At 41.9% G+C, this 12256-nt stretch overlaps 1 protein-coding gene across 1 annotated transcript in view; it reads right to left on the reverse strand.

Annotated features, from left to right (window-relative positions):
- WDR33 (WD repeat domain 33) overlaps positions 1 to 12256 on the reverse strand; it is a 57008-nt gene that overhangs the window by 6310 nt on the left and 38442 nt on the right. The window contains exons 8-16 of the mRNA XM_035132473.2: positions 10984 to 11110; positions 10425 to 10579; positions 9574 to 9652; positions 8329 to 8439; positions 6277 to 6371; positions 4021 to 4107; positions 3516 to 3655; positions 3101 to 3253; positions 1236 to 2252 (exon numbers count right to left, since the gene is read on the reverse strand). Of these exons, the coding sequence (XP_034988364.1) occupies positions 1236 to 2252; positions 3101 to 3253; positions 3516 to 3655; positions 4021 to 4107; positions 6277 to 6371; positions 8329 to 8439; positions 9574 to 9652; positions 10425 to 10579; positions 10984 to 11110 (1964 nt within the window). The remainder of the gene's footprint in view (positions 1 to 1235; positions 2253 to 3100; positions 3254 to 3515; positions 3656 to 4020; positions 4108 to 6276; positions 6372 to 8328; positions 8440 to 9573; positions 9653 to 10424; positions 10580 to 10983; positions 11111 to 12256) is intronic.

Genomic DNA, 12256 nt, shown 5'->3' on the forward strand with positions numbered 1-12256 from the left:
GCTGGAGGCTTTCCATGCCAGCTCTAAGGGTAAATCCAAACAACATTAAAAAGGAATTCTCTCCCATTCCTGGATAAGTCTGCATTCTTTACCACCTACTAAGAGCAAAAGGGTGTTCCTTGACTTTAGTGATTGTACAGAAGAGGAAATTTGGGCAGGTGCAGCTTTCCTGAGCCCTTTATTAACAAATTGCCCTGCTAGAACTCCCTCTTCTACATACCTTTTAAAAGTATGTAAGCTTTTTCTTTTTAATCATTTTTAATCATTGCCATCTGTCACCCTATACATAAATTCATAGACTATAGATTTAGGAATTTACAAAATATATATTTGCCAATAGGGGAGTGAGTGTTCATAAGAGAGCATTCACATAACTCAGGTGATGTAGTTCAATTCAGATATATCACAGTGTAGATTCAGGCATAGGCAACCTTGGCTCTCCAGATGTTTTGGAACTACAACTCCCATGATCCCTGACCACTGGCCCTGTTAGCTAGGGATCATGGGAGTTGTAGTTCCAAAGCATCTGGAGAGCCAAAGTTGCCTATGTCTGGTGTAGATAGAGCAATGTAAGACATTCCCCTCCTTCTCTTTTCACTTCCACCAGCCCCTCCCCGCATAACACAAAAATATTTCATTCCAGTTCACTATAAGGAATCAGAGACCTTCTCATACTGCAACAAATACTGAAAAATTCAACAGTGGCTTATAAAGAGGCAAAGGGGGTTGCTGTTGAAAATGTGTTTTGTCAGCCCAGGTGGGCATGTGTCACCCTATGACACTCTGGATTGTGGTCATCAATAAGACCCACTTCTGGGGGAAAAATCTTTTGTACTTCAACTTGCTTGAGATATCTGTGAACTCCATTTTCATAACAGTCTGTTGGAACTATTAAAATAATAGGGTGATATGCAATTTTGGTATCTCACTTCTGCTGACGTAAATAAGTTGGGAGACTGCAGGAAGGGGAATTCAGTCATATTTGCTGGTGCAACGCTGGATTTCACCCATATTCTGAGATTACCAAAAACAGCATGTGTATCCCAAAATCCATCTAATTTAATTTACACTAGGGTTATAGCAACAGTCAGAATTTTGTTCTTAAAAGAGTTTTACACCATTGAAATCACTGCTCTGCCTGATCATTTTATTATGCTATTAACAGCAATTTATTATGGTGTTAAGTTCTTCCCGACCAGACCTCTTCTCATGAAGAGTATCCTTCCTGGACATACCTGATTGAATGGGGCCCGAGGACCGTCACCAAGCAAGGGAGTTTTCTGTTGCTGAAAGGGCGGAGGGCCCTGGGAAGGATGTGGCCCCCTTGAAGGGTTCTGCTGTCCTTGAGGCCCTGGTGGCCCTTGCATGTTTCCTTGAGGCCCTACCATAGCACCTTGCGGAGGTCCCTGCTGTCCTTGTGCACCTGGTGGCCCACGCAATTCTTGCGGAGGTCCCATCATTGAACCCTGAGGTGGAGGACCCCTCATCTCCTGGGGACCATGCCCCAGTAAACCATGCGGCCCTCTCATTTCTTGAGGTGGAGGATGGCCCATCATCATCCCCTGTGGTCCGGGACCCTGGTTCTCCCTTGGTCCTGGAGGTCCCTGCATGCCTCTTGGGTTAAGTCCCATCAAGGGTCCTTGAGATACAGGACCCTGCATCCCTTGAGCTCCTTGCACTCCATGAGGTCCTTGCATTCCTCTTGGGCCAGGTGGCCCTTGTCCACCAGGTGGCCCTTGAGGACCTAAGTGGGTCTGTGGTGTTGGTGGACCTTGTTGACCTAAATGAGCCTGTGGGCCTGGTGGGCCTAAGTGACCCTGAGGTCCAGAATTCGTCTGTGGACCAGGTGGCCCTCCAGGTGGAGGGCCCATTTGTCCATGAGGGCCAGGATGTCTCTGCATTCCTTGATGTCCATGAAGTTCTTGAGGTCTTGGCAGTCCTTGTGGAGGTCCTTGAGGCCCAGCAAATCCTTGTGGTCCACCACCTCCTTGGTGTAAAGGAGGACCTTGGGGTCCCATTTGTCCTGGAGGTCCTGGAGGCCTGAACTGTCCCTGTGGCCCAGGTGGTCCCATCTGAGGCATATTCATTGGCATCTGCTGAGGTGGATGGGCTTGCTGAAAGCCTGGAGGCACCTGAGACATTGGACTTTGTCCTGGGAAATGTTGGGGTCCATGAACAGGTCCTCCTGGAGGTGGCTGCTGCTGCTGACCTTGTTCCACTTGCTTCTGTGCAAGTCTTTCAATCTTCAGTTGCTGCAGAAAAGAAGAAAATAATTTACACACCCACACAATTATGACAAGCTATTGGAAACCAAAGGACACTTTCTGTGTAGCTTGTTCCACTTAATACTAAGCCATGGCCTGCTCAACAAATGCTGAGCCTCACAGAAAAGCAAACATCCCTTGAATTGTTTCTCCAATGCTTGATTTATTCTCTAGCTGCTCTTGCCTGTTGCCTCTGTAGCTTGGTGAGTGTCTGGAGTGGGGTGGCCACCCACAGTTAAGCAAGACTGTTGGGTTTGGAGACAATGCCGGTCCAAGGATAAAGTATCGCTTGACTCTCAAGCCAAATACAAACCATGGTTGCCGATAGTAGTTTGTTACTGGAAAACAAACCATAATTATTCTCTGGGCTGAGTTCAGATGTTCAAACAAGTCACACTTTGGCTAAACAAACTATGGCTTATCATTATGTACTAACCAGGCAATTTCTAATTTTAATTATTGTTTCAACAAAAGCAAAATGAAGAACGTAGCTAGAAAGCAATAACCTTCTCAAACAGAATGTTTACTTCAGCAGCATATACCATTTGATTAGACACTGGTCAGGAGCAACAACAACAACAACCACTTTCTTCAGAGGGTTTGTGGCAATCATTTATTCATTATTCTTATCCTTGCACACAGATCAGATTATATGTAGTTCCCAGATAGCCTCTCATGCAAGCAGTACTCAAGGGCAGACCCACTTACAGTATCATGTAACTTGGGACCATTCATTAAGCCAGAAAAGTTTATGTTACCCATAGCTGCAGTGATGTTGCAAATATGGCCTATCAGCTTTTATGCAAACATTATCAGTGACTTGACTTTTCACATACCTCTAGAAGCTGTGGGTTGGTGTACTGAAGGGCTGCCATTTCTTGCTCAATCTCTGCCTGTGACTTCTTCTTTTCCTCCAGTTTAAGATCTTCCTTTCGGTCATTCAGTGGCTCAGCTGGTGAAGGAATAGGAACTTTATTCTGCATCCAAGCCTGAATAGGATAATAAAGGTGTATGGTTACAGTGTTATTGAAACCTGTTGGATGAATCCATCCACAAGTGTATTTACGCTGGAGACTTGATGAAAGTGGACTACATCAACTGCACTGCATTTTAGGCCCAGCTGATGAAGTCAATCATCTATTTGCTCTTCTTTTAAGAATTCATCAATGGCGACTTTGCATTCTAATAGGTACTGACTGGGGAAATAAATAAAGACGTTTTGAAGATATAGCACTGCATTTAGTTACTAACCTGCTGAAATTGGGCTGGGATTGGTTTTGCGTAGGGGACCTTTTTTTGTGGTACTTTCTTTTGGTCCTTTTGCATCACCTCCTCCATTCCCCAGTCCAGTCCTGGGATAGTCATCTCAATTTCACTTGTCTCATCTTTCCCTTCAAAGAAAAGAATTGAATAGTGATTTCTACACAGTATGATGTCTTATGTCTTCGTAAATAAAGTCATCAGGATACTTAACTTCATGTCCAGAAGTTGGATGGGGGGGATTGCAGAATGCTTTAGCTAATTTTATTTTTTTCTTGGCACGAAAAGGATGCCAAAAAGGAACAGAAAAGAAGGTGCCAACCCATTTCTTTATGATTCATGCAAATTTTCAGAAAAGCAACACAATCCTATTTGAGATTCTCTTACTATCAATTGGTATTTCTCTGGCTATTGGTTATTAGCAAAGTCCCACGATGTTCAAGGAGTTACTCATAGGAAAGTATCCATAATACTGTGGCCACAATTTCTCTCTTACCCATCTGCTCTTGTTCCATGGCTAGTTTCAGCTGCTCAGGTATTCCCATGCCTGGAATCACGGCAAGACTATTGGGTTCTAGGTCATCTAGAAAGGGAGAGTAAACTGTTATAAACAAAATATTTGATATTTCTTAGATCCCATTCAGTGATGTTTCAACTCTATTACTTAATTATTAATTAACTATTACTGAAACTGCCTTGGTCGCACTGGTTGATGATCTCCGGCAGGCTAGGGACAAAGGTGAGAGCTGTTTCCTAGCTCTGCTGGATCTCTCAGCGGCTTTTGACACCATCGACCATAACATCCTTCTGGACCGCCTAGGGGGGTTGGGAGCTGGGGGCACTGTCATACAGCGGTTCTGCTCCTTCATCCTGGGCCATGTTCAGAAAGTGGTGGTGGGGGATGAGTGCTCAGACCCCTGGGCTCTCACTTGTGGGGTGCCTCAGGGTTCTGTCCTCTCCCCCATGCTTTTTAACATCTATATGCAGCCGTTGGGAGAGATCATCAGGGGGTTTGGGCTGGGTGTTCATCAGTATGCAGATGATACCCAGCTCTACCTCTCTTTCAAATCAGAACCAGTGAAGGCAGTGAAGGTCCTGTGTGAGTGTCTGGAGGCGGTTGGAGGTTGGATGGCGGCTAACAGATTGAGGTTGAATCCTGACGCTCTATGTGAGGCTACCTTTGAAGGTGACCCGGAAACTACAATTAATCCAGAATGCGGCAGCTAGACTGGTGACTGGGAGCAGCCACTGAGACCACATAACACTGGTCTTGAAAGACCTACATTGGCTCCCAGTACGTTTCCGAGCACAATTCAAAGTGTTGGTGCTGACCTTTAAAGCCCTAAACGGCCTCGGTCCAGTATACCTGAAGGAGCGTCTCCACCTCCATCGCTCTGCCCGGACACTGAGGTCCAGTGCCGTGGGCCTTCTGGCGGTTCCCTCGCTGCGAGAAGCCAAGTTACAGGGAAGCAGGCAGAGGGCCTTCTCGGTAGTGGCACCCACCCTGTGGAACGCCCTTCCACCAGATGTCAAAAAGAAAAATAACTACCAGACTTTTAGAGGACATCTGAAGGCAGCCCTGTTTAGGGAGGCTTTTAATGTTTAATCGATTATTTTATTTTTCTGTTGGAAGCCGTCCAGAGTGGCTGGGGAAACCCAGCCAGATGGGCGGGGTATGCATAATAAATAATAATAATAATAATTATTATTATTATTATTATTATTATTATTATTATTATTCCCACAATCAACCATTTCATTATTTTCTCTTTTACTGACCGGCAAGGATTTCAAGCAGGGTTGGAGAACCCTTTTCAGCTAGTGATGCTTGTGATGGGTGGGGCCACAGGAAAAAGTGGCTCGCACAAAATATGTAAATTTTACCTTTATATAGCAGGTTAATTTCAATATCCTCTTTTATGCCACATTCAGCCAAGCAAAATACATTATCGGAGTTTAAGGACAGAATCAAGCCAGGCAAAAGGACTCTAGTAGGCTGCAATCTGAGGGTGGGACTTTTTATTTACTTATCAAATTTATACACCACCCTTCCTCACAGGATCTCGGGGCTTGAGGAAATGAGGTGTGGCTGGGGAGGGTATGTGGTGTAGGGTCAAAAAGAGGGCTCAAAAGAGAGGCTTAGAGGGCCGTATTTGCCCCCCCCCCGGCCTGAGGATCCCCACCCCTGATTTAAAGTCTGTAACCTATATAGAATTTCAAACTTTCTGCTGAAATAAATATTGAGTAAAATATGTGTTTTCTTTACAAGGTAACTACTGGGTGGACTGTGATGACAAGGAGAGAACAAACATATGGAAATAAGACCACAACTGCAGATTTAATTAAAGAAACACAGCCATGGTTCTTATATTGTGTTGCGTTAGAATGCATAACTCTTAAGTTTGAGTCTGTTCTCATACAAATGTCCATGAAAGTAACTGTGGCGTATTGGTTAGAGCAGGCCTGGCCAAACTTGGCCCTCCAGCTGTTTTGCGACTACAACTCCCATCATCCCTAGCTAACAGGACCAGTGGTCAGGGTTGATGGGAATTGCAGTCCCAAAACAGTTGCTGAACTAGGATTAGGGAGACTCAGGTTGAAATCCCTGCTCATTTATGTAGCTCACCAGGTGACCTTGGGCCAGTCACCACCTCACAGCCTAACCTATCTCACAGGATTGTTGAGAGGGTAAAAAGGGGGAGGAAGACATGTATGACACCACGAATTCCTTGGAAGAAACAAATAAATATACCATATTCAACTCCATCCTCTGACATTCCTGGAAGCAAGTTCAGATTATAACGATCTCGCATTTTATCTCCAGGACGATTCCGGGTCCAGAATTTGCTGTTAAAATAAAACTAAGAGATAGTATCCTCTGTTGATTTATAAGTTAAGCCTTCATTACTCAGAGCCAGTAACTCTTAACATCCTCTAACTTTGAAGTTTTTTTTTTATAAAAAAAATTAAATGTGTATTAGCTTCTTCTTGTTTTCTACTGGACCACTTCAAGCTGTGATGGCTACTGAATTGGGTGGTGACTCACCATCTGCCAGTAGTAGAGTAGAGGTATAGTACCCACTCCTTGCTGTGCACATAGTTCCAAGTAACCTAAATAAGCAGTAGAGTTTCTTCTATAGCAGAAAAGGGAAATCTGTTCTGTATCAACAGCCACAGTGGAAAGCTATTATCAGCCAGAACCAGACTAATAATACAATTTGTGTAACATCTTACAATGGTGTAAACTTGTTCTTAACCAATAGGTTTGTTTCACATATTATTAGGTGCCACTTGGGCCATCTTCAGGGTTGTACAGAACTCTGCTATATCTTGAAAATGTATATATTTAAAAATTACACTTCACCCTTTAAGTATGAATATTATCAGAGCAATCAAAAGAGATAAAAATAATAATAAACTATAATAAAGCAGACTTACAAGTTTCATTACGTTCAACAATACACACGCCAAAAGAAATAATCTAGATCAATAATGTGTTACATCTGGGGTGCTATCCAATGAAGTAGTCCTGTTAGCGCAAGGAGTTCTTATTGCACATTATAACTTTCTCTTCCTCATCTCGCCTTGTGCCCCCCCCCTCCAAATCTGTTCTTGGGGTTCTCCCAATCCTCTGAAGCAGATGTGGAGAGGGAGAATAGAAAATTCCATTAAACAAATGGAACTCCCCATGCTAAGGGAACTGTGTTCCGCCCTAGTGTGTATAACTGTTTGAGCACAGTTGCCATTCTGTAGTCCTTTTCACCTTGATAAGAAGGGCACAAAATATCAGTGGTAATGATACAATAAATTTGTCTTTTTAAAACTCTCAAAACAGTCAAATCATTGTATGGGAAATGCATCCGGAAGACAAAAATGTATCGAGGAGTTAGTGATCTGACACAGTTACCCTTCCTGCCTCTGTTCCTTCCCCCTCCCTTGCTCTTGTTTAGTTTTTTGATGGTGTGAGAACAGTCTTTAATGTCCTGAGAATGTTGGGAGGAGGTGAAGCCCCACACACAGCTGCCTTAATCAGTTCGGAGGATAGTGCTGGGTACCTTCTTTGATGTTGGACATTGTTTTGAGAAAGTGAGGCACAGGGAGGGGGTGGCTAATGGATGATCTGCACGTAGTCAGTCTTGGAAGCCACACAGGCTATCTATAAAATCGGACTGTTTCGGCAGAGTTTCTTTGAAGCTCGTGCATGGACTGATCGACCGCAGGGCCATGCAAACTGAGGCTACCTGGGGGAGTCACTTTGCCATGTCTTGAGGGCTTCCAAATGGCAGAGGGAAGTGCTTGCTTGGTATGTATACACTGCTTGCTGTTTAAGAATAAAATCTATAATCTTCTCACTCACTTGTGCATTTTGTTTTGCTTCTGAATCTATCTTAGAAGAGCCACCTTGCCTTTGGCAAGACAATAATCTCCTGCAGCTTTTCTACATTTAATGTATTATATTTCACCCCGTCTCTTTCACTAGTTAAATCTTGCAGCTTGCTGAATGATCACATTTGATTTGATTTCATTTCATTTCACAGTGTATTCTTTTTAATCATGATGAATGTGTAAGTGGAATGTACTATATTAAAAGCTAATGAGTGCTAGTTCCTGAAAACACTCTTAGTATTTTATTCTTCCATTGCATAAGTAAACTACAATTTTTCTTTTGAAGCTTCTTGTAGGGTATGTTCATATGGGTACAAACAAATGCATGACGACGACAAAGAAACGTAAGTAGAGCAATGAAAAACAAAATATTACTGAGGTCAAACAAGTGCAAAGCAAAATATTTAAATAAAAATACCTGGTGTGATCATTTGATCCTGAGCACAGAATGTGTCCTAGAGGATGCCAAGCTAAACTCCAAATCATTCCTTCATGGGCCATTTCCATACCTCCCACTTCCTTTTCCACCCTGAAATAATACAAAAATAGTGCTTAAATGGATGAACAAGGCCTATTTGCTATTTGCTTTAAAAAAAACAAACTAAAAAACAATGTTGCTCAATGAAACTTATTTTGTTTAATGTTTACCTGCATTTGTTTGTTCAGAAGTTATTATTTACGTGAAAACTTAGTACACACACACACACATTTTGACTGCTGTTTTAATTAAGAAGGTTGCTGGACTGTGACAAACAAAAGAAGCCATAGCCACATTCTTTCCATGTATACACTCAGGCAGAAATATTTACACTAGAAAATTAATATATTATTATGTCCACAAGGATCAGGGGAGCAGTGGGGAGTCTTTTCTGGCTGGCAAGCAAAACTTCTATATCCCTACTCCTTGGCAGGCCAAATTTGGCAAGTGGGCAAGGTCACTCCCAGTCAATCACCTGTTGCTATGAAACCAATGTTACTGTCTGAGCCACCAGTTTGAGTCCTGGAGGCAACAGGCATGAAAGGAGATTTGAAAGTGCCTTGCAAAAGTGCTTATAAGTAGCTCAGGGTTCCTGTTTGAGCCTGAGGCTCAACCTGGAGGTTCAAACAGAAGCACTTTGGCTTGTCTGAGAGCCCTTTGCAAACAGCATCAATAGGAATGCTGGGCTGCTTGAAAGCACTTTTGCAAAGTACTTTCACACTACTCTCCAACTCCTGTTTTGCCTCTGGTTTCACAAAGGGCTTTCAGCCAGCTCTTTGCCCAGGTTTCAGCCTCTGAAAAAGGGCTCTCTTGAACTCAGCAGGCTTTAACTGTGACTAAACCCTGCTGGCTTGGCTGCATGCATCTGTTCCTTGCTGGGAACAGGCATGCACAACCAAAGCAGGATTTTACCAGTGATGTCAGCTGATGAGCAGGTGGGCGTGTTGGGGGGAAATGGCCTTGTGGGCCAAACTGGACCCCCTGGTGGGTCAATATTGGTCTGCAGGTCAAAGGGTCAACTAACCTCTGGATTAATCAATATTTAACTTAGATTTCTTAAAGTAAAGCCCTTCAGCTCAGGACGGAGACATTCACAAATTATCACAAGGATAATTCTATAGTATCAAAAGACAATATTAAATTATGCTGACTTCTCAGTTGTAATTTCTCATCAGAGGTACCTACCCAACATGCCAGAACAGTAATGAGCCATCGGACCCTCCACTGGCAAAGAACCCTTCATGAACAGGATGCCAGGCCACAGCTGGAATGTAGAAATTCACAATTACTACTACTTATTTACATGTTTCCAGTTGTGTATTAGAACAGAAGTAACATAGGATCTGACTAGATGAGAGAGGATGGATTACAGTGCAGCGATGAGCAGTGGACAACAGGCATCAGTGGAGGGGCAGGAAAAGAGACTGACAGTTCAGAGTAGCCTTTGGAGTTCTCATGGGAGGACCTGTGGAGGGGGGGCCTCATTTAATGACTGGAGAGAAGCCTACTTAAGCAACTGTTTGCCAAAAGGCTCACTGGTGGGAAGCAGAGAAGAAAGCAAAGACAAGTAGGATGTTGGAAGAGAGGAGATGCAAGGGAATAGATATGGTATTGAGAAATAAATACACAAACTTGAAGTTCACACACAGCATGGCAGAGCCAATGGGTAGGAAAATGGGTAATATGGGAGGTGGAGACTGAATTGTCAGCAGGAACAAAATGTGCTGCTAGAAAGACAGGAGTGCTCTGAAGAGTTAATATCAAGAGGGATAGTATGATCAATAGCTTCAAAGGTAGAAACAGATTAGGAGAAGGGAAATGTTGTAGAGAGGGGGAAGATATAAGCTTTCTAAACAGATTAAGGATATAGAAGATTTGGGCATGCTTGATTTGACCAATTGTATTAGTTAACTTTCTAATCTGCTACAGAGCATAGAAACTGGAGCGATATAATGCAGACTCTGAATAGTTACTTTCAAGGGTTTTGAATATCCAACCACCAAGTTCAGAAACAACTGACAAAAGTTATTTTTAACCTGTTGCCTCCTTCTTATGACCTCTGAAGACCTGAAGCTCTTCTTTCAGATTTCGAATATCAAAGAGTTTGCAGAGGTGATCACGAGATGCTGTAAGTAGCCAGTTGCCATTTAGGTTCAATTTTACTTCCATCACAGTGTTCTTATGAGCATGACTGGAATATATCATAAAAAGAATAAACTGTGCATAATTTAAAGAAATGAGCAATTAAAGCAAACCACTGTTTGTCTCCAGAACAGCTCAGATAGTAAAAAGTATTCTATCCACTTTTTCTATAGCATGCATAATTTTTTGAAACATCTAACGTGTCCCCTCACCCCATCATAATGAAATCAAATAAAATAGATCTAAACACTTTGGCATTTTCTCATAGTGAGACTGTGCTAAACCCTTAATTGTTTCAATTGCTGTTTCAACACTTTTTACAGCCATCTCACACATTATTCCAAATGCATCGAGCAATAATATTCTAAACCAGTATTCAATAAATCTATACATGCTGAAGGCCCAGAAATTTTGGGCAACAAGAGCCCAGGCACCAACTGCAATTGCACTTACAGTGTAGCAAGGCTCTGGCCAGTCTTTGGATCCCAGAACTTGATTGGCTGTTGACTATCTTTGCTTCCAGAAACCACCAAACCCTTTGTTGGATGCCAGTCAACACACTTGACATCAGCACCATGGCCTGTTTAAAGTACAAAGGTACTGTTGTTGAAGAGACTGCACACAGAAAATTAAATAATGAAACAATCTATCCCAACTATGAAATGGCATAATTGTTTGGACAGATTACATCTTGATTTGTCTTTATTGCCCTAAAAGATAGCTCTTTTTCCTTCAAGGATTTCAAAGTTATACAAAATTGGAGGCTCCCATATTTAAAAATCCCTGATTTTTATTTTAGATACAGACCATGCTGTACTATATTAAATATGTGATCACCTTTCAATATATGTTCAAAAACTAGTTTGGAGCAGGAAGATGTATTAATACGAACTTTGTCTAGATTCCTTATTGGAATCTAAACATGAATAACATGAATAACATGTTTTTCACTGTATCTGAAGAAGTGTGCATGCACACGAAAGCTCATACCAATATAAAAACTTAGTTGGTCTTTAAGGTGCTACTGAAGGAATTTTTTTATGAATAACATTTGTTCATATCGGTTTCAATAATGCATATAAACCAGGAATGACCCTTCTAACTGCTGTTGGATTCAAACTCCCATCAGCCCCTGCCAGCATGACCAACATTCAGGGAGATGGGAACTGTAATCTAGCAATATCTGGAGGCCCACAGGTTCCCCATTAACGAAAGACATTTTTCTAATGGTAACAGGCAATAAGTGATTTCATTAAGTGGCATGGACATTAGAAATTATTTTAAAGTTACTTTAAAACCAAACATTTCATAATATTGTGCTATGACTCAACCTATAGCTGCCTAAATTAATCAGCTCTTTTTCATTTTAATATTTGTCTTGCTCTTTTTTGGACAGCTATCAAAGTATACACAAAATAATCTATATATTTACTGAAGAGGAATGAATTCTATGCAAAATTATGAGTAATTTTACAACTAGTGTTGTAATTAGTGTTTGTTCTAGACTCCCCACTTGCACCCCACAAAAAAACCCTAAAAACTTTTCTCATCAGATCAATATTTCTTCATTGGTAACATCATTTTAAAAAAAAACTTTCAGACAATGCCAAAAGGTTAGGTCACTGGATCATCTAAGCAGATCTGATATAAACGCAGGAAGTTGATCTTTATTTTTATTTTTTTTGCTATCTATTTCCCCTACTTTGAACCAGTTTCCACATCACGT

The sequence above is a fragment of the Zootoca vivipara genome, chromosome 5 (assembly GCF_963506605.1).
Source record: "Zootoca vivipara chromosome 5, rZooViv1.1, whole genome shotgun sequence".
Taxonomy (NCBI): Eukaryota; Metazoa; Chordata; class Lepidosauria; order Squamata; family Lacertidae; genus Zootoca; species Zootoca vivipara.